Consider the following 23,641-nt stretch of genomic DNA (forward strand, 5'->3'; position numbering starts at 1 on the left):
TCTTTCTTTCTTTCTTTCTTTCTTTCTTTCTTTCTTTGACAGAGTTTCACTCTTGTTGCCCAGTCTAGAGTGCAATGGCGTGATCTCAGCTCATGCAACCTCTACCTCCTGGGTTGAAGCGATTCTCCTGCCTCCACCTCCTGAGTAGCTGGGATTACATGCACCCACCACCACACCTAGCTAAGTTTTTGTATTTTTAGTAGAGACAGGGTTTCACCATGTTGGCCAGGCTGGTCTTGAACTCCTGACCTCAGGTGATACGACTGCATTCGCCTCTCAAAGTGCTGGGATTACAGGCATGAGCTACTGTGCCTGGCCTGGACTACCTATTTCTAAAGTTGTTTTAAATGTTCCCAACATATCCATACATTTTGTCCATTGGTGTGAGTGTTCTGTGACCATCTGATACAAAACATTGATAGCTCTATTGGGGGGTAAATGGCGTTCGAGAATGATATAAAGGTGCTACTCATCTGCCAGGTACTATACAGGCAATAACACTGGTCTTGAAAGCAGGAGACCTGGGCTCTTGTATTAGCTCTGCTGACTCATTGGCTTGATGATCTTGGACAGATCATTTCACTGCCAAAGACCTGTTTTTCTCTTCATTCTACTGAGCTAAAAATAAACACCCTAGAGAATTTTCGTGAGGGTCAAATGAGGTAATAATATCTGTAAAGACCCTGTGAAAATGACACAAACGTAAATTTGAAGTACTTTGAAAGAGCAAGCTGAAAATAATTCAACTTGGTCTAGAAAATCGTGATGGAGACTGTGGACATGAAGAGTGTTCTGCAAAGAGCTCCTAAGCCTTTACTTGCCAAGGCTCATGGCTGAACATGTTTGCCCTCATTTATTGTTTGCAGCTTACTGAGTTTTACTTGTTGTCCTTTTGGGATTAATTTCAATTTGATTCATTTTTCATCTACTCAACCCTTCTTTATTTTGGTATCAAGTTGATTTTTTTTTTTTTTTTTTTTTTTTTTGGAGACACAGTCTCCCTCTGTCACCCAGGCTGGCATGCAGTGGCTCGATCTTGGCTCACTGAAGCCTCTGCCTCCTGGGTTAAAGTGATTCTGCCTCAGCCTCCTGAGTAGCTGAGACTACAGGTGCGCGCCACCACACCCAGCTAATTTTTGTATTTTTAGTAGAGATAGGGTTTCACCATGTTGGCCAGGCTGGTCTTGAACTCCTGACCTCAAGCAATCCGCCTGCCTCGGCCTCCCAAAGTGCTGGGATTACAGACATGAACCACCGCGCCTGGCCTCAAGTTGATTTTTTTGTGTATTTGTTTGTTTTGTAAAGACAATGTCTCACTACGTTGCTCAGGCTGGTATTGAACTCTTGGCCTCAAGTAATCCGCCAGCCTTAGCCCAGCCTACTATCAAGTTTTTTTTTTTTTTTTTTTTTTTTTTTGAGACGGAGTCTCGCTCTGTCGCTCAAGCTGGAGTGCAGTGGCTGGATCTCAGCTCACTGCAAGCTCCGCCTCCCGAGTAGCTGGGAGTTCTCCTGCCTCAGCCTCCCGAGTAGCTGAGACTACAGGCGCCCGCCACCTCGCCCAGCTAGTTTTTTGTACTTTTTAGTAGAGACGAGGTTTCACCATGTTAGCCAGGATGGTCTCGATCTCCTGACCTTGTGATCCACCCGCCTCGGCCTCCCAAAGTGCTGGGATTACAGGCTTGAGCCACCGCGCCCGGCCTACTATCAAGTTTTAATTACCAAATGCTACTCTTCCAGATTTGTTTAACATTCATTCATTCATCCATGCTGCAGTCTACAAATATTTATTGGCTGCCGTGGCTCACATCTGTACTCCCAGAACTTTGGGAGGCCGAGGTGGGAGGATCACTTGAGGCCAGGAGTTCAAGGCCAGACTGGGCAATATAGTGAGACTCTCTTTCTCTACTAAAAATTAAGAAAATTAGCCAGGCCCGGTGGCATGCCTGTAGTCCCAGCTACTCAGGAGGCTTAGATGGAAGGCTTGCTTGAGCACAGGAGGTTGAGGCTGCAGTGAGCTATGATCATGCCACTGCACTCCAGCTCAGGCAACAGAGCAAGACCCTGTCTCTAAAAAAAAAAAGAAAAATTATTGGATGCTTAAGGTATGTGACCTTTACTGTTCATTGTTTAAAAACTATAAAATTATGTGACAATTATTTCTTTAATTATATTATATGACTATTCTTTTTTAAAAAGTTTTTGGCAATCTTGAAACTCTTTTGGAATCATTATTTTACCTTTGTTTTTCTTAGGAAAGAATTTAAATATTAACAAAAGTTACAGTCTTTCATAAAGAAAATATTTACCATCCTATTTTTAATGGTCCAAATTCATGGCATTTTTTTTTTTTTTTTTTTAGACAGGAGTCTTGCTCTGTCACCCAACTGGAGTGTAGTGGCGTGATCTCAGCTCATAGCAACCTTCTCCTCCCTGGTTCAAGCCATTCTCCTGGTTCAAGCCATTCTCCTGCCTCAGCCTCCTGAGTAGCTGGGACTACAAGCGTGTACCACCACACCTGGCTAATTTTTTTTTTTTTTGAGACGGAGTCTCGCTCTGTCGCTCAGGCTGGAGCACAGTGGCACAATCTCGGCTCACTGCAACCTCCGCCTCCTGGGTTCACGCCGTTCTCCTGCCTCAGCCTCCTGAGTAGCTGGGACTACAGGCACCCGCCACCATGCCGGGCTAATTTTTTGTATTTTTAGTAGAGATGGGGTTTCACCGTGTTAGCCAGGATGGTCTCGATCTCCTGACCTAGTGATCTGCCCGCCTCGGCCTCCCAAAGTGCTAGGATTACAGGCAGGAGCCACTGTGCCCGGCCTAATTGTTGTATTCTTAGTAGAGACAGGGTTTCACCATGTTGGCCAGGCTGGTCTCAAACTTCTGGCCTCACATGATTAGACCACCTCAGCCTCCCAAAGTGCTGACATTACAGGCATGAGCCACTGCGCTTGGCCCAAATTCGTTTTCTATAGTTGAAATAATTATACATTTTAATGAATTTCTCCCTATTTTTTTTCAATCATCATATTTTCAAATTTTCTGGCCGGGTTAGGTGGCTCATGCCTATAATCCTAGCACTTTGGGAGGCCAAGGACGATGGACTGCTTGAGCCCAGGAGTTTGAGACCAGCCTGGGAAACATGGCAAAAACCCATCTCTACAAAAAATACAAAAATTAGCTGGGTATGGTGACATGTGCCTGTAGTCCCAGCTACTCGAGAGGCTGAGGTGGGAGGATCGCCTGAGTCCAGCAGGTCAAGGCTACAGTGAGCTGTGTTTGAGCTGTGTTCACACCACTGCACTCCAACTCGTGTGACAGAGCAAGGCCTTGACTTAAAAAATTATTCTAACAAATTATTGATTATTCTCAGTTTGTATTGTTTCAGAATTTTCCTGAAGGAATGTAAAAACTAAACTCTAGCATATTTGTTCCTTTAAAACAAGTGTCCTGTTAAAGAATTCTGATTTCGGCCGGGTGCGGTGGCTCAAGCCTGTAATCCCAGCACTTTGGGAGGCCCAGACAGGCGGATCACGAGGTCAGGAGATCGAGACCATCCTGGCTAACACGGTGAAACCCTGTCTCTACTAAAAATACAAAAAAAAAACTAGCTGGGCGAGGTGGCGGGCGCCTGTAGTCTCAGCTACTCGGGAGGCTGAGGCAGGAGAATGGCATGAACCCGGGAGGCGGAGCTTGCAGTGAGCCGAGATCCAGCCACTGCACTCCAGCCTGGGCGACAGAGCGAGACTCCGTCTCAAAAAAAAAAAAAAAAAAAAAAAAGAATTCTGATTTCAACTATAATATTACTAAATTAGACTAGTGGCTGAACCAGAATCTATACCTGGCAACACAAAAGGAAAAAAGTCTAGAATAAAGTTCATAATTTGATTAAATGAAGCATCTGGTTTCCCTCTATCAGAAATGGGAAGAAATCAGTATTAGTAAATTAGTGCTGTAGTGAAGTTCTCTTTGCTGGAGGAGAGCATTTGCATGCCATCTTTGTAGAGGGTGTAATGATATTTAAGGCTTTCTGTTAGTGATCCTGATAGTAATTTTTTCATGCAAAAGGACCATATCTCATGGTATAACTGAAGCTAAAATGGTCTGGATTGGTGACTTGAAGCCTTTCCTCAGGATTTAGGAATACAGATAATCAATATATAAACCACCGTGGAGGCTGGGCACGGTGGCTCTCACTTGTAATCCCAGAACTTTGGGAGGCTGAGGAGGGCAGATCAACTGAGGTCAGGGGTTCGAAACCAGCCTGGCCAACATGGTGAAACCCCATCTCTACTAAAAATACAAAAATTAGCCAGGCGTGGTGGCACATGCCTGTAGTCCCAGCTACTTGGGAGGCTGAAGCAGAAGAATCGCTTGAATCCGGGAGGCGAAGGTTGCAGTGAGCCAAGATAGCGCCACTGCACTCCAGCCTGGGCAACAGTGTGAAACTCCATCAAAAAAAAAAAAAAAGAAAAACAACAACAAAAAAAACCACCATGGAGATTACAAATTAATAAAAACAAGGGCCATCATGTGTAGAGCTTGCAGCAAAGCCATATTTACTGTGAGCCTAATGAAGTTTTAACTTCAGGACACCTTGCTTGCTTAGGTCGCTAGAAATGCCCTGGGTGGGTCGGGGAACCTAGTTGCAATTGGAAGCACTTGTAGGTGAGCAGTTCTGGCAAATTCCCTAAAGAGACTTTAGAAAAAAAGGACTCTAGGACTACAGTAATTTATTGTGCTAGGCGTGGTACTCATGTCTGTAATCCCAGCACTTTGGGAAGCCGAGGCTGGTGGATCACTTGAGCCCAGGAGTTCAAGATCGGCCTGGCCAACATGGCAAAACCTCATTTCTACAAAAAATACAAAAATTAGCTGGGCATGGTGGTGTGCACCTGTAAACCCCAGCTACTCAGGAGGCTGAGGTGAGAGGATCACCTGAGCCCATGGAAGTTGAGCCTGCAATGAGCTGTGATTGTGCCACTGCACTCCAGCTTGGGTGACATAATGAGACCTGTCTCAAAAACAAAAACAAAAACAAAAAATGACTATAGTAATTTATTGTGATGTTTTTCTCATTCTAAATAAAGATTCATTTATTTAACACATTTTTGCAGAGATAGGGTCTCACATTTTGCAGAGACAGGGTCTCATTTATTTATTTAACACATTTTTGCAGAGACAGGGTCTCACACATTTTTGCAGAGGCAGGGTCTCACCAGGCCCAGGCTGGTCTCAAACGCAAGCAATCCTCCTGCCTTGGCCTCCCAAAGTGCCTGAGCTACTGCACCTGGCCAAATATTTACTTTTGTATTGATTTTTGTCTCCATTTAATTTTTTTTTTTAAAGGATCCCTCCCTGCTATTGTAAAAGTCTCAGGCTCATGCCAGTGTAGCTCACACCAAGCCTATTAGCTTCTTGAGGGCAGAGACTGACTATATTTATTGTGTTCACAGTTGTCCACACAGATGCCCAACGGAGGGCCTGGCCTAGAATATTTGTTGAATGAATGCCCATTATGGATCAGCTAGTTTGTTGGTTACTTGATGTACCTTGTTGATAATACAGCTTCTGCAAGACAAGTCTTATTTTTCCCATTTTAGAAAACAAATTGAAGTTTACAGTTGCAGAGCTGGGATTTGAACCCACTTTACTATACCATCCTGCTTTCTGTATGTCCTGCCAGATCTAAATTTTGAAGCTGTTGGGGAAAGACCATTTGACATATTGTTTTAAAATTACATTTTCCCTCTGCTGTACTTAGTTATTAAAAGAGCTAAATAGTCCTAGAATGAGGGTACCACATTCCACAATTGTGTGATGAGAGAAAAATATCTGTATACCTTTGGAATCCAATATCATCTAGAGAGGTCATGGAGGACCTGTCAGCAAATTTGGGGTGTTCAGAAAACCGTTAGTTGTCCAAGTGCCTAGCACAGCACTTCTATGTATAACACTTATGTGTAATTTTCTATTCACCTCTCTCCTAAAACCAGTAACGTTGGCATTGGATTATTTTCCTCACTGATGTCAGAAGCTAAGTCAATCCCTCAGGCACCACCCCTGTGCTGGACTGTCTTCCCTGTGAATGGTGATCCTTACACCATTGTCAATGTTAGACTGAGATCCGCCATTGCACTCCAGCCTGAGGAACAGAGCAAGACTCCATAAAAAAAAAAGACAGGGTCTCACTCTGTCACCCAGACTGGAGCTCAGTGGCGCGATCAGCTCACCATAACCTCTGCCTCACAGGCTCAAGCAATTCTCCTGCCTCAGCCTCCCAAGTAGCTGAGATTACAGGTGTGTGCCACTACTGCCTGGCTAATTTTTGTATTTTAAGTAGAGACAGGGTTTCACCATGTTGGCCAGGCTGGTCTCGAATTCCTGACCTCAAACGATCCAGCCCCCTTGGCCTCCCAAAGTGTTGGAATTACAGGTGTGAGCCACCGCACACGGCTGCCTCTGAGTGTTTCTTCTCTGGTTTCTCAGTCTACTATCCCTTGGTTTTGTGCCATGTCTGTTACATACCCCTTGCATTTTCACAGCCTGTTCAATCACCTTCCGGTCTATGGTGTAAAAGTGTGTTTCAAAGGCACATAATTTAATTTGCATGATATCCTGGAATGACAGTGAACTAGAAAGCTGAAGGACTTAGTTCTATTTCTAGCTTTACTACTAACTGACACCTTGGGCAGGTCATTTATGTGGGAGAGAGGGAGGTTCAGCTTCTTCATCTATAATAGAAAAATTTTAAAAATTGAACAAAATGACCTCTGAGGTCCATACTCTACCTGTAATTGGAGCACGTGGGGTGATACAGCCTGGGCCTGATTCATCCTGTGCAAGTTACCTAACCTCTCCACCCTCTGGTTTCCTCTAAGTGGAAATGATCACAGTACCTACCTTGCAGAATTTCAGTGAGGATTAGATGAGAGAGTACACACACAACACCTGGAACAGTGCCTGGCGCATTTGGTACTAGATATGTATAAGCTCTTATTAATATTTATATTATTCAATTTCTGTGGCTCTTATTTCCATCATTGTTCTGTTATATTCAGTTATGAAAATCACTCATCTCTAAGAACCATTTAATTATGACTTGATTGAATGCCATGCTGTTCTAAATGCTATGAAGACAAGTATTTCTGCTCTTTCAGTCTAACTTTTTTTTTTTTTTTGGAGACAGAGTCTTGCTCTGTCACCCACACTGGAGTGCAGTGGCGTTATCTCGGTTCACTGCAGCCTCCACCTCCTGGGTTCAAGCAATTCTCCTCCCTCAGCCTCCTGAGTAGAGTAGCTGCGACTACAGGCACGTGCCACAACGCCTGGCTAATTTTTGTATTTTTAGTAGAGACAGGGTTTCACCATGTTGGCCAGGCTGGTCTCGAACTCCTGACCTCAAGTGGTCTGCCCACCTTGGCCTCCTAAACTGTTGGGATTACAGACATGAGCCACTGTGCCCAGCTGGAGTCATAGTTTTGATTATGCCTGCATCCCGCTTCACTACCTCTGAACTCAAATGGAGAATTCATCAGCATTACCTTATGTTTCATTCTGTTCATTACACAAAGTTATATACATCAACAAAAACATGTTTAGATAAGTCATTTTCATTTGTGTAAGTTTCCTTCAACCTCCGGCTATTATTTTATTCTTTTTGTCATTCTTCGTCCATTTACTTTGATTATTTACTTAAATTCAAGTCTACATTTATTTAACAAATACAAGGCAGTGTAATAGACATTTAGAAAAACAAGGTAGCCCCTGCCTCTAGATGACCTATGATGTCTAACAGGAGAAAAAAAATACAGAAATGACTGAAATAAAAACAGTATGCTTTTACATTTTGATTATTGAGAAATAATAACTGAAACTAATATGATTCAAAAATCACTATATGTATGCATATGTTATGTGTACATATATACATAGAAAAAAATTTGGACATTGAACAAATTGCTAGCAGTGGTTACTTCCGTGGTGTGGGGTTAGGGAGTAAGGAAAGAAGAGAACCTTTATTTTTAACAATGTCTTTCTATGTTGTTTGAATGTTTTGCAATACAAATGCATTAGTTTTGTAATTTAATAAAGTTGGGTTGGGCATGGTGGTTCACGCCTGCAATCCCGGCACTTTGGAGGGCTGAAGTGGGAGGATCATTTGAACCCAGGAGTTCAAGACCAGCCTGGACAACAAGAGCCAGACCTTGTTTCTACAAAAACTAAAAACCTTAGCTGGGTGTACCTGTAGTCCCAGCTACTCGGGAGGCTAAGGCAGGATTACTTGAGCCCAGGAAGTTGAGGCTACAGTGAGCCATAATCATGCCACTACACTCCAGCCTGGGCAACAGAGTAAGGCCCTATCTCGAAAAAAAAAAGTCAAGGGTATTGGTTGAAACAGTTCCTGTCAGTGACTTTAATTATTCTATGCTATCACTCTTTAGCTTCCCCCGACTTCCAAAAATCTCAAAGGAAAAAACAGACTTAAAAGTAAAGTTCAGCTACTCTGAATTTCATTCTATATTAAGGAATATTTTATCCTCTATAATAATACGTTGATGTTCAAAACAATGTAAGGAGGAAGTCATGCCATATTAACATGAAAGAAAAACTCGTAACAGTAGACCCTGGCCCTTTACTTAAGACTTTGGTCATGTAATCTCTGGTCAAGATACGACATTAAGCAGAACCAAGCAATTAACTCCCCCAATACTAAAGGATCCTGGCTTTCACCAGCCTCAGGGTTACCCAAAAACATTTTCAAGTAACACTACTAGATCACCCAAGGATTACTTTAATTACTTCTGTGATTCGCTCTTCACTGGCCAGTAAATTAGAAGGTTTTGGTCTATTTTCAACTTCTGTACTACTTTTCAGCAACGGAATTGTTGCTAATGTTCAGTAGTTTTAATCACACATTTTTCTTTTAAAATAGCTTTATTTATTTATTTTGTTTTGAGACGGAGTTTTGTTCTTGTCGCCCAGGCTGGAGTGCAGTGGCACGATCTTAGCTCACTGCAACCTCCGCCTTCCAGGTTCAAGCGATTCTCCTGCTTTAGCCCCCTGAGTAGCTGGGACTAGAGGCACCCATCACTACACCCAGCTAATTTTTTTTTTTTTTTTGAGATGGAGTCGCTGTGTCACCCAGACTGGAGTGCAGTGGTGCGATCTTGGCTCACTGCAACCTCCGCCTCCTGGGCTCAGACAATTCTCCTGCCTCAGCCTCCCTAGTGGCTGGGATTACAGGCACATGCCACCACGTCCAGCTTATTTTTCTTGTATGTTCAGTAGAGATGGGGTTTCAGTATGTTGGCCAGGCTGGTCTTGAACTCCTGACCTCAGGTGATCCACCCACCTCAGCCTCCTGAAGTGCTAGGATTACAGGCATGAGCCACAGTGCTTGGCCTAAAATAGGCTGTTTTCGAATGTTGAGTTTGCTCAGTAAAACTTTATATATGTTACTAAATGACTTATTTTGTATTATAAAGTCATGTAAAGTTTCCCTCTGTTCATAGTTTCATCATGTCCAGCACTGTTTCTATTACTTAAAATATTTTCTGATCTCCATTTGGGCCTAATTTTCCATGTATGAGAGTGCTCATATCAAATCAAGCTGTTTAAATAGGATCACAATATTATTCTCTGAGCATTTATAATTACATTTATTTAAACTCTTGTTAATCATTTACTGAAGTATAACTTTTTCTACTTAATGGTTAGAAAAAGTAAATATTGCTCTCTTGAAGGTTTTAGAATACCTGTTTTGTCTAAAAAAATTTTTTTACACGACTCTTGTAACTAACAGTGATATTCTGGGTGTAGAAACTCTCTTTGGCAATTCTCCACAAGCAGTTTTCATAATTTATTCAAACTTAGTTAAAAAACATCTATAATAATAATAGTTTTAATGTATTTGGTCAGTATTTCTTTTTTCTTTCTTTTTTTTTATTTTTAGAGATGGCGTGTTTGACACCCAGGCTGGAGTGCAGTGGCGCGATCTTGGTTGACTGCAACCTCTGCCTCCTGGGTTCAAGTGATTCTCCTGCCTCAGCCTCCCAAGTAGCTGGGATTTCAGGCTTCCACCACCACACCCAGTTAACTTTTGTATTCTTAGTAGAGACGGGATTTCACCATGTTGGCCAGGCTAATCATGAACTCCTGACCCCAAGAGATCCGCCTGCCTCAGCCTCCCAAAGTGCTGGGATGTACGTGAGTCATCGTGCCTGGCCTGATCAGTATTTCTTATACAGTATTTTCTAAGAGGTGTCTTAGATCCTGATGGAGATAGGTTGGCATTATATGCAGGTACCATGCATTAGCTAATCAAACAAAGAACTGTGCTAACTCTAGATGATATGGCCGGGCACAGTGGCTCACACCTGTAATCCCAGCACTTTGGGAGCCTGAGGCAAGTGGATCACTTGAGGTGAGGAGTTTGAGACCAGCCTGGCCAACATGGCGAAACCCCGTCTCTACTAAAAGTACAAAAATTAGCCGGCGCGGTGGCTCATGCCTGCAGTCCTAGCTACTCAGGAGGCTAAGGCAGGAGAATCTCTTGAACCTGGGAGGCGGAGGTTGCAGTGAGCCGAGATTACACCTCTGCACTACTCCAGCCTAGGTGACAGAGTGAGACTCTTCAAAAAAAATAAAAAAGATATTGTCAAGGGCACACTTAAGTGATTTAACATCATTTTAATGGGATGCTAAATTTTGAGCAAATAATTAAAATCATGAGGACAAATGAAAAACCCAACTTTTAATATAGTTCATAGATTTCATGGACAAATTAAACACATAGATTGTTTTGGTCTTTAATAAGCAAAGCAAAGTAAAATATCTGCTGAGACAGTATCAAAACAAGTGACGGACATGGGTTTTGAAGCTGTAAATTTTTTTTCATTGAATCGGGGCAGCTGATATCTGTCCTCAGATCTTGCTAGCTTGGATCTGACATAGATCTGGCTTTAATTTTGTGTTTGACACTTTGATCCGCTATGTAACCTTGGGCAAATTTCTCTGGGCCTCAGTTTCATCACTTGTAAGTTGAGTTTCAGAACACCTACCTGGCAGAGCTGATGAGTGAATTAAATGAGATCATATATTACAGGTACCTAGTATTTTCTGATATTACAGTACGTATACAATAAAAATTATTATAATAATTTAAAAGAATATGATGAAATGTAAAAAAGTTATCTGTAATAATTGTCTCAATCCTTCACTTTAAGAATTAAGATTGTTCTTTGTTCTTTCTTCTCTTTTAAAAAAAAAAGCATTTTTGGCTGGGTGCAGTGGCTCATGCCTGTAATCCCAGCATATTGGGAGGCTGAGCCAGGCAGATCACCTGAGGTCGGGAGTTCAAGACCAGCCTGACCAACATGGAGTAACCTTGTCTCTGCTAAAAATACAAAAAATACAAAATTAGTCAAGCGTGGCGGTGCATGCCTATAATCCCAGCTACTGGGAGGCTGAGGCAGGAGAATCACTTGAATGCAGAAGGTGGAGGTTACGATGAGCTGAGATCACGCCATTGCACTCCAGCCTAGGCAACAAGAGCGAAACTCTGTCTCAAACAAACAAACGAACAACAACAAAAAAAAAAACAAAAAAAAACACTTTTTTGATGTGAGAGGGGAAAGTGGTGGAAGGAAGAAAGTAATAGGTTTTGTTGTTTGTTTCAACCCTCTTTCTCCCATCCTTTGTTGAAAAAAAAAAGCTTGGCTAATTTTTTAGCCATTAAGACTTAGCACAAATTAATTACGATATGTTATTCTCTTGAAATCTGACTTTACCAAGGGAGTTTTTAAAAAATCATTTTTTTCAGTGAAATACAATAATTTCAGATAATCCTTGAAGATTTTGCTTCTACATAACCAAGACAAACTAAAAAGGCTCCAACTAGTATTTCCATTTCAAAATATTACACTCAATCTTCAAGACATTGGTGGGGGATTGGGCAAAAGAGTCTTTAAAATGACACTTTGTTTATTTAAATATGCCTAAGAAACACTGCATCCTTCTTGTTGTTCAAGAAAGCAGTTGCAGCAGTCTGTTGGCAAAGAAGGCTTAGCTATTAATCATGTGAATGGTGGCATTTTCACGGCTATTTTTGCAGTTTTATTATTTACTTTTTGAGACAGGGTCTCACTCTGTCACCCAGGCTGGAGTCCGGTGGTGCCATCATAGCTTTAAACTTGAATTCTTGAGCTCAAGCAATTCTCTCACCTCAGCCTCCCCAGTAGCTGTAACTACAGGCTCATACCACCATGCCTAGCTGATTTTTGTTTTATTTTTTGTAGAGACCGAAGTCTCACTATGTTGCTTAGGCTGATCTTGAACTCCTGGACTCAAGCAATCCTCCTGCCTCAGTCTCCCAAAGTGTTGGGATTACAGGCATGAGTCACAACACTTGACCCTTGTTTTTGCGGTTTAAATACTAAATTTTGTTTAATAATTTTAAGAGAGCCTGTAAGAAGAGAACTTTATGAAGATTAAAAAAAAATTTTTTTTTAGTTTCTTGTTGGAAAAAGTCTTTTATCTTTAAATGTAAAATATTCTCTTTACCTTATGTTACTTATTTTTTACTTTTAATTATGGAAATTGTCATAATACACAAAAATAGAAACAATAATAAACCCTCATAAACACATCACTGAGTTTTAACAGTCATCAAAATTCTGCAGCTTGTTTCAAGATGGGTTTTTAATGTACAATATTTTAAAGAAACAGACATATCTAATTGATTTGCATGTTCTGAAAAGACTAATGTTTATGCCTGTGTGTGTGTGTGTGTGTGTGTGTGTGCCTGCAATCCACTTTGTTGTTGTTGTTGTTGCAGGTTTAAATCCTTTCTGGAATAAGGTAGATCTTCCTTAAATTGAAAATAATCAATTATGTATCGAATGCCTAACACGTGTCCAGCATGTGTGAGCTTCTGTGAAGGAATTATGCCAAGAAATGTGAAGACGAAGTTACTCAAAGAAGTGGAAAAATAGGAAAGCAATCCAGTTTTATCCTAGGCTCAGGAAAGAGCTGGTGAGGCCTTGACCTAGAGTAGGTTTCCCAACATATCTTATCCTGAAAGCCTCTTTCACAGTGTTAAGCAATCTCTTGAACCCACGAGGAATTTTAAAAATTATTTCATTATTTGTGTGTGGTAATAAAAAAATATAAAAAGCATTGACATATATCTTATTTCATATAAATATATTTTATTGACTATTGTATTTTAAGGCCTATTTAAATTTAAAATATTAATAGAATAAATACATATTTTAAATGCCAATAATACATGCACATAAATTTGGGCATTTAACCATCTAATAAATACTGCACATTATTTAAATTATTTTCATTATGTAATAAGGAAAGCATTTTATGACTTAAATATTTTTAAAATTTTATTTATTTATTATTTTTTTAGAGACGCAGTCTCCCTCTATCACCCAAGCTGGAGTGCAGAGGCATGATCACAGCTCACTGCAGCCTCGAACTCCTGAGCTCAAGAAGCCCTCCTGCCTTGACCTCCCAAAGTGTTGAGAATACGGGCATGAGCCACTGTACCTGGCCTCAAAATATATTTCTAAAAGAAAAATATTTTAGTAAACAAGAGTACATAATGACATTTAGATATGTATAGATATGTATACAAACAAAAAAACCAGAAAAATAGAACACAAAGTGACACATAAAAAACCAAACTTTGGCCAGGCGCAGTGACTCACACCTGTAATCCCAGCACTTTGAGGGGCAGAGGCGGGTCTATCACCTGAGGCCCAGAGTTCGAGACCAGCCTGGCCAACATGGTGAAACCCCGTCTCTAATAAAAATACAAAAATTAGCCGTAAGTGGTGGCACATGCCTGTAATCCCAGCTACTTGTGAGGCTGAGGCATGAGAATCACTCCTTCTCAAAACACGAATCAAAAAAGCCACCCCCCGCCAAGCTTTGTGAAACACAAAGTTATAGCATCAAAAATGAATAAATATTGCTTATGTAACGTTTTGTTTGAATAGTTGAATTTTGCTTTTTTTTTTTTTTTTCTGAGACAGGTTCTTGCTTTGTTACCCAGGGTTAGAGTGAAGTGGTGTGATCTCGGCTCACTGCAACCTCCACCTCCTGGGTTCAAGCAATTCTCCTGCCTCAGCCTCCCCAGTAGCTGGGATTAAAGGCACCCACCACCATGCCTGGCTAATTTTTGTATTTTTAGTAGGGATGGGGTTTTACCATGTTGGTCAGGCTGGTCTCGAACTCCTGACCTTGTGATCCGCCCACCTTGGCCTCTCAAAGTGTTGGGATTACAGGCGTGAGCCATCACGCATGGTCAAATTTTGCTTTTTAAAAAAGGACAAGTTTTTTTAAAAAGTAAGATTAGTGTTTTGTTCATGAATAACTAATGGTTAATATAAGAAAAATAGTTTGGGGGCAGCTCTTTCAAGTATTTCACAAATAAGGCAAAGCCAGGTGGGACAGTCTTTATTCTTGATATGTGAAAAGCCAAACTAGATGTAATCACGTTGATGATTAAATATTATTTCCTCTTTCAACATTTTAAAAGCACTGTTTTTTTCCCTAAAAACAGAATAGGCTGTACATTAATTTTGAGCTTCTGTATGCAACTTATACATCTGGTGAAGATCTCCTTGAGGCAATTGTGTAAAATAATCATCTTTATGCCCCTCATACTAGTTACATGTCAATGTCCTTATTCTTTGTGCTTCATGTCTTTAACGAGTTGTCTACTACAGAATAAGTCAGTGGTTTTTAGGCTGGGCGCGGTGGCTCAAGCCTGTAATCCCAGCACTTTGGGAGGCCGAGACAGGTGGATCACGAGGTCAGAAGATCGAGACCATCCTGGTTAACACGGTGAAACCCCGTCTCTACTAAAAAATACAAAAAACTAGCCAGGCGAGGTGGCAGGCGCCTGTAGTCCCAGCTACTCGGGAGGCTGAGGCAGGAGAATGGTGTGAACCCGGGAGGCGGAGCTTGCAGTGAGCTGAGATCCAGCCACTGCACTCCAGCCTGGGCGACAGAGCGAGACTCCGTCCCAAAAAAAAAAAAAAAAAAAAATAGAATAAGTCAGTGGTTTTCAAGGGTGGAGTGAGCGGGAGGAATTTTGACTGCCTGGGGACATTTGGCAAGGTCTGGAGACATTTTTGAGTGTCACAACACTGAAAATGGGGGAGCTACTGTCATCTAGTGAGTAGAGTTTAGATGCTGCTAACCTCCTCCATTGCACAGGACAGCCCACCACAACAAAGAATTATCTGACCCCAAATGTCAATGGTGACCAGGTTTGAGAAATCTTTGTACTATGTAAACACTATTTATCTGTGAAAGATAACATTTTCCCCCCTGATCCAATATGACTAGTAAAAGACAAAGAGTTTTAAAGTCAAGAAATGGTCAAAACTATCATGGACATTGGCAGTATTTTTCGTTTTATTTATTTATTTATTTATTTATTTATTTATTTTCCTGAGACAGGGTTTTGCTGTGTCACCCAGGCTGGAGTGAAGTGGCATAATCACAGCTGTTTGCAGCCTCGACCTCCTGGGCTTAAGTGATCTTCCCACCTCATCCTCCCAAGTAGCTGGGACTACAGGCATGTGCCACCACTCTCAGCCGATTTTTTATTTTTTATAGAGACAAGGTTTGTCTTGTCTCTACAAAACTATGTTGCCCAGGTTGGTCTTGAACTCCTGGACTCAAGGGATCTTCTTCCCTCGGTTTCCCAAAGTGCTGGGATTACAGGCAGGAGTAACTCTGCCCAGCTTTGGCAATATTTAGTAGAGTTATAAACAGAATGAGTTATTGTCTTATGAGCAAACTCACCTTCCCAAACCTCTGTGCATGTTTACTCAGAGACTCTCAAATGTTCCATTCTAAAAGGGAAATGTACAAATTTAAATTATTATATGTGTTTATTGATTTAAAAATAGAATGAAAACAGACATTACTGCCTTTACTAATGTGAACCCTCAGGGCTTTGCTGAATAGGCCAAATACGTTTCTGGGATTTAAAAAACTAAACTTGGGAGAGAGAAATCTTTCCTCTACAAAGGAGAAAATGACACAACCCGAGGAAGAAATAGACGTGAGAAGCTGAGATAAAGGGCCTTCCTGGTCACTGAGCCCATTCATCCCTGTGGTCTGGTTACTGAGCCAGGAAATTGCCCCTTTTTGCTTAAGCCAATTTGAATTAGATTTCTGCACCTTACCACCAAAAAAGTCCTGACTAATATACTACTCGATTAATATAAGTAATATTTCAACGGTTTGCAATAATGCAATGAAATATGAAGATTGAACTTGAGATTGGTTTTTGATTACAATATTTAAGACAGAAATCCTAAACCACTCATTTAATCAACATTTACACCTAACGTGTATAAATATTCTGTGCTAGGTGCTGAAAACATAAAGGCAAATTTAAAAATTGTCTCTCCTTTTTGAAAGAACTCTCAGTCTCGCTGGGGAGATGGAAAAGTATCATGTCGTATGAATGCTATGCTAGAAACAAACCCATCTTATGGGGAGCCCACAGAAGGGGCACTTAAATCTTACAGGGGCAAGAATAACTTGGAGGTGGTGACCATCACGGAGTAAAGAGGGCATTTGTGCTAGACAGAGTGAGATAGTTGAAGCTGGTGGAGAGAAATAGTAAGGAGAGATTGAGACACTGGCAGTAGTGTATTATGATAGAACATGAAGTGCAAGAGGATGGGAGAGTGGCCAGGAAGGAGGCTGGGAATTGTGTCTCAAAGGTCTTGGTGAAAAACTGAGACTTTATCCCCAAAGCTTGGGGGAGCCACTTTTACACAGGGGAGCAATATGACACATGTCCAAAATATCACACTGTAAGATGAGGATAATAGTTACCTGGCAAGATTGTTGCAAAGAGTATAGATAATATTTATTTACTTATGTCTTTTGAAATGTAAATGTTCATAATATTTCTCTTTAAAAATATTTTTAAAATTTCAATAGTTTTTGGGGTACAAGTGGTTTTTGGTTACATGGATGAATTGTGTAAGGGTGAAGTCTGAGATTTTAGTGTACTCGTCACCAGAGGAGTATACATTGTATCCAGTATGTGGTTTTTTATCCCTTACTCCTCTCCCAGCTTCCCCTTTCTGAGTCTCCAAAGTTGATTATATCCTTCTGTATGTAGGTATATATCATTCTGTATATACAGTCCATTATGTCATTCTTATACAGTGGGAGCTAAGCTATGGGTACGCAGATGCATACATAAGCTCAATATACCCATAGCTTAGCTCCCACTATATGAGAGAACATATGGTATTTGGTTTTCCATTCCTGAGTTACTTCACTTAGAATATATAGATATTTTTTCTTTTTTTTTTTTTAAATAGAGATGGGGGTCTTGCTATGTTGCCCAGGTTGGTCTCAAACTCATAGGCTCTGGGATTACAGGTATAAGCCACCATGCCCAGCCTAGAGATGATATTTAAAGTGATGATTACCATGCTTAAAAATGGCCAAGCCAGGGCCAGGTGCAGTGGCTCACATCTGTAATCCCAGCACTTTGGGAGGCTGAGGTGGGCAGATCACCTGAGGTCAGGGGTTTGAGACCAGCCTGGCCAACATGGTGAAATCCCGTCTCTACTAAAAATACAAACATTAGCTGGGCGTGGTGGCACTTGCCTATAATCCCAGCTACTCAGGAGGCTGAGGTGGGAGAACTGCTTGAACCCGGGAGGCGGAGGTTGCAGTGAGCTGAGATGGCGTCACTGCACTCCAACCTGGATGACAGAGTGAGACTCTGTCTAAAAAAAAAAAAAAAAGGCCAAACCAAAAAATACATCCTCATTCTATTTCAAATACTGTTGAAAACTTAGCATTGAGGCTGGGCGCGGTGGCTCACGTCTGTAATCCCAGCACTTTGGGAGGGCCAAGACGGGCAGATCGCCTGAGGTCGGGAGTTCCAGACCAGCCTGACCAACATGGAGAAACCCTGTCTCTACTAAAAGTACAAAAAATTAGCCGGGCATGGTGGCACATGCCTGTAATCCCAGCTACTCAGGAGGCTGAGGCAGGAGAATCTCTTGAACCTGGGAGGCGGAGGTTGCAGTGAGCCAGGACTGTGCCACTGCACTCCAGCCTGGGCAACAGGAGCGAAAACTCCGTCTCAAACAAAACAAAACAAAAACAAAAACTTAGAGTTGAGGCGTCCAATAGTAGATGTGATTATGGAAAATTTTTACCTGAGTCTTAGACTTGCATTAAGGTACTCCCTAGATCTGCAATAAAGTGGAATCTAAATTGCAGGTCAGTCTCGGGACTCTCTGGATCATTCAGGTTTCCTCCAAATGGGAACATTTCAAACCGAGATGGAGTTTTCCAGATCATTCTGGAACGAAAAGAACCCCAATAGCCACCATGAAACCTTTTCTCTATCTGAGAAGCAGGGAATGAAGGGGTCCATAACCCCCCAGAATTCAGTTTTATATTAGGCTTGTGTAGCTCAATAAATGTTTTCGGTCTAAAAACCATTCCTAAAGAATGCTTCTTCTGGGTCACAAGGGGGCAGGATAAGGAAGAAATACTTCATTGCAACATAAAATATCAAATTAATGTTTTCTACGTGAAAGTCAAGACAGCGAGGGGACAACTGGGAAAAACAAGTTCACCTCAGGCTACCAAATCATTGCAAGATTTCTTTAGTGCTATAAGTCACTGGGCCATGCAGTGTATTTCACTTTCTGACTGATTTCAAGGACCCCTCACACCATTTATTTAGTCTAGTGATTTAGAACTTTCAAGGCAATACAAACATTATTTGGAAAACACAATAGTTGAAAAACATATCCCTCCATTTAAAATAATAAAATTTATCTCACTATCAGAAAGTGCTAATTTTGTGTTAAAGGCAGAGAATATCTCAAATTAGAGGAAAATGAAAAACATCTGAAAATATGTCATTTTTATCAACTACATTTGGAAGCAACATCTGTTAAAGCTTTTTGCCTGTTTATTCTTATCAGCCAATTTTAAGGCTTGAATCCTTAAAATACATTTTCATGAAAACTCTAGTTGTTGACATTTTTCCAGGTAATGACTTTTCAACAATTTAGAATAGTTTTCTTTATACAGAGGTTAAATAAACATATTCATGCATGTATTTGCATAGAAAACTTTAAAAAGAATGTATAAGAAACGATTAACAGTAGTGTCCTTGGCCTGGGATTGTCAGGTGGATAGAGGGAGAGGGATTTAACTTTTTCACTTTAGATCCTTTGGTACAATCTGATATTTTTATTTTTTATTTACTTATTTTTTTGAGACAGAGTCTCACTCTCACCCAGGCTGGAGTGCAGTGGCGCGATCTCAGCTCACTGCAACCTCTGCCTCCTGGGTTCAAGGGATTCTCCTGCCTCAGCCTCCCCAGTAACTGGGACTACAGACACGTGCCACCATGCCTAGTTAATTTTTGTGTTTTTGGTAGGGGAGGGGGGTTTCACTATGTTGGCCAGGCTGGTCTCGAACTCCTGACCTCATGATCCACCCACCTCGGCCTCCCAAAGTGCTGGGATTACAGGCATGAGGCACCGCGCCCCGCTCAATCTGGTATTTTTAAATGTACATGAGCATGAATTGTTTTAATAATTAAAAGGACTGGCTGAGGTTCACACCTGTAATCCCAGCACTTTTGGAGGCTGAGGCGGGTGGATCATGAGATCCGGAGTTTGAGACCAGCTTGGCCAACATAGTGAAACCCCTCTCTACTAAAAACACAAAAATTAACTGGGCAAGGTGGCAAGTGCCTGTAGTCCCAGTTACTCAGGCGGCTGAGGCAGGAGAACTGCTTGAACCTGGAGGTGGAGGTTGCAGTGAGCCGAGACCACGCCACAGCACTCCAGCCTGGGTGACAGAATGAGACTTTGTCTCAAAAAAAAAAAAAAAAAAAAAATTAAAAGGACTAAATGAAAGGAATATTTTTCTAACTTTTGCATGCATAATCTTGATAACTTTTAAATACCTATACAATTTCTCCCCTTTAAGGCCTTATTTTGTCAAATCATAGTATACCCACACATTAATATGTTCTATATACAACTCTAGTCAAAAATGTACAAATGACCTTGAAATCATAATGCAATCTGTTTACTTCAAGGGCAGATGTGTCTGAAACCACAGTACAATACACATGTGTAATAATCCAGAAAAGTTCAAAAAGAAAAGAAGTGATAGCAGATATTTTTGTATGTACAAATTCAGACATGGAATTATTTTACGTTGCTCTATTTTTTTCTATTTCTGTATATTTAGCTTTTGATTATTAATAATTAAATTACTTTTTGTAGCACATTATAAAATTGATAAAGTTTTTTCATTTTTAAAATGTACTAGGTGTGCAGAATAACTTATTTTTCCTAATTTTAAATCTCTTGAAAATTCCTGAGTCTTCTTTTCAAAACATTCTTAATGAAGACAGGTAGTGTTAATTATGTTGTCATTTAAAAAATCCATGTCCACAACAGCTGTATTTTACTCCTTAACCTTGGGAAAATTATTTAATCTCATGAAGTTTCAGTTTCCTCATCTTTTAAATGGGAAGAATAAGAAGACTAGTTCATAAGGCTGTTAAGAGGATAAGAGGATCAACTGTGACGATGCATGTAAAATACTTAATGTAGTCTGTGGTGCATAATAAGTACTCAGTAAATATTATCTATGATTTTGCTTGCATTTTCACTATCGTTTTACTAATGTTAGCATTTCTCAACATAATCTCTAGCTTTTGAAATACACTGCTTGAAAATTGCTTTAGTAGAGCACATTCTTCCCAGTTCTTATGGGAAGAAATGTGTTTAGCTCCCATAACAGTTAACCCTGTCTTTTTTGCTATGTAACACAAATAAAATCAAATGTGAAGTATATTTAAATTTCTATATTTAATATGCATGATTAGCTAACATTTATTTAACTTATTTACTTACTTTATTTACTTATTAGCTAAGTTAGCTATCCTTAACAACAAATACATAGTTGAAATGGTTGTGCCTTAAGATAATTCTGAAACGATTGCATGTTGTCAGAAAAAGGTTCCAACAATTAAATTTATGAAGCACTGTTTTCCCACAGAATGAAAGTAAGCTCATATTTTCACACTGCAATGTATAATGGTAGATTTAAAAATAGCCTCAAAGTGCAACTTTTGAAAAAACTGATTGGATTAATACATTAAAAATAGCTTAGATAAATAAAACATACACTAACTTAAATACAAAATTTGAGGATAGATCTCGTGAATTAGCCTGAAATCAGTTGCCTTAATTTCAATAAGAGAATTACTGAGGCAGAAGGTAAATTGTTAGTATTTTCTGAAGCTATAATAAGAAGTGAGCTGTACAGTACCTTGATCAAGTTGTGTCCCACAGTGTAGACAGATGCTAAATTTCCCTTCTCTCCAGGGGCATGCATACCTGTCCCATACCCATGCCAAGCGACTAGATATGGGTTGTGAATTGTAATCCAATATTTGACACGGTCCCCAAATGTCTGGAAACAGTATGTGGCATAGTCATTGAAGATATCTATTATGGTATCATTTTTCCACCCCCCATATTTTTCCTGTAGGGCCAAAGGCAAATCCCAGTGGTATAAAGTAACTATAGGTTCAATGTTTCTAAGCACTAGAGAGTCCAAAAGAGCATTGTAGTACTGGAGACCTTTTGCGTTGGCAACCGTTACTATTCCATCGGGGAAAAGCCTTGGCCAGGAAATTGAAAATTGATAAAAAGAAACTCCTATAAAATCCAGGGCTGATAAGTCTTTTTCCAGAAAAATGTAACTGTCACTGGAACCATTCGTGCTGCTGACATTTTTAAGGTGTGTGTGGACGAAATGATCCCATATAGAAGGTCCTTTTCCATCCTTCTTCCAACTCCCTTCCACTTGCAATGCTCCAGTCCCAACACCCCAGAAAAAGTTTTTAGGGAAAGTGTCATAGAGAAACAGCTGACTTTCATTTACCGGAGTAAAATTAGGATTTTTAGACCATATAGCTCTTCCATCTCCAGATAATCCAGTAACAGCTCGTAGCAGAATAAGTGCTGACAGGATGACAGATCTTTGCAGTCCCCCGTTGGACATTGTATTCCTATAGCGTATGGTTATTTCATCAGTGCTGAAGAAAATCCATTCATTCCCTGGAGATCCTGCCGCACAGCCTGGCTTCATTTGCCACCAACTGCTGGACTGTCTTATCAAAGCTTCAGTAAAAGCTTGTGATTGTAAAGCTCTGTCAATGATTAGCTTGAACTGGGAGACTGAGGATGGGTCATAGAGAGCAACGTAATTTGAGGGAGGTGGCCCTATTGCAGTCACCAATGAGTCTCCTTCTCTTTCATTATGGGAAAAATTAGATGAGAATGCACTGGTGACAAGAGTTTAAAAGTGTAACTAACACCTATGTAAACACTGAATTACAATCACATTATTTTCTGTGTAGCCTTTCATATTGACCCAAACCTTTTCTGAATGTTTTGAATATTATTGAATAAGGTATATACCTTTTCTATTTTTACAGTTTTTGTGTGGTAATTTTATAATCTCACCTATCAAGAAAAATAACATATACAAGTATATAGCATTCCTACATACCAATAGTAAGGAATTAGAAAACACAATCAGAAATGACACTTCTCCACAAAATTCTAACACACCTAAGAACAATCTTAATAAATGTTACCTATTTTAAGAAAATTGTATCGGTAGACTTGAAAGAAGACTTCAATGAGAAAATATAGCACTTTGTGGATGGAAAAATGGAATACTTTCCAATTTAATATGCTTAACTAAAGTCCTCTAATCTCTAATTTTATTTTTTAATTTTATTTATTTAACTAAAATTCTCCAATCTTTAGTTTTTTAATTAATTAATTCATTTTTAACAAGAGTCTCGCTTTGTAGCCCAGGCTGGAGTGCAGTGGTGTCATCACAGCTCACTGCAGCCTCAACTTCCCAGGCTTAAGCAATCCTCCCACCTCAGCCTCCTGAGTAGCTGGGACAACAGGCACATGTTACCATGCCCAGCTGAGTTTTGATTTTTTGGTAGAGGTGGGGTCTAGCTACGTCCCCCAGACTGGTCTTGAACTCCTGGGTTCAAACAGCCCTTCTGCCTTGGCCTCCTAAAGTGCTTGAGATTATAGGTGTGAGCCACCATGCCTGGTCTAATCCCAAATTTTAGTTCAAGAAAATTATTATGAGAGGCCAGGCACAGTGGTTCATGGCTATAATCCCATCACTTTGGGGGGCCAATGCAGGAAGATCACTTGAAGTCAGGAGTTCGAGACCAGCCTAGCCAACATGCTGAAACCCTGTCTCTACTAAAAATACAGTTATCTGGGCAAGGTGGCAGGCGCCTGTAATCCCAGCTACTTGGGAGGCTGAGGCAGGAGAATCTCTTGAACCTGGGAGGTGGAGGTTATAGTGAGCTGAGATCACACCACTGCACTCCAGCCTGGGCAACAGACCAAGACTCGATCTCAAAATAAAAAAAAAAAAAGAAAAAAAATTGTTATGAAAGTTCACTTGAAGAATAGGCAATATTTGTTTTTAAAAAGGAAAGGCTGGGCGCGGTGGCTCAAGCCTGTAATCCCAGCACTTTGGGAGG

At 40.5% G+C, this 23,641-nt stretch overlaps 1 protein-coding gene across 2 annotated transcripts in view; it reads right to left on the reverse strand.

The window, feature by feature from the left end:
- KLB (klotho beta) overlaps positions 1-22,297 on the reverse strand; it is a 43,410-nt gene extending 21,113 nt beyond the window's left edge. The window contains exon 1 of one of the 2 annotated variants that reach the window (XM_023224686.3): positions 21,382-22,297. In XM_023224686.3, the coding sequence (XP_023080454.2) occupies positions 21,382-22,206 (825 nt within the window). In that variant the 5' untranslated portion in view covers positions 22,207-22,297. The remainder of the gene's footprint in view (positions 1-21,381) is intronic. The other variant, XM_023224687.3, reaches the window with a different exon arrangement.
- Between the last annotated feature and the right edge of the window lie 1,344 nt (positions 22,298-23,641).

Source organism: Piliocolobus tephrosceles, chromosome 3, assembly GCF_002776525.5.
Source record: "Piliocolobus tephrosceles isolate RC106 chromosome 3, ASM277652v3, whole genome shotgun sequence".
NCBI lineage: Eukaryota > Metazoa > Chordata > Mammalia > Primates > Cercopithecidae > Piliocolobus > Piliocolobus tephrosceles.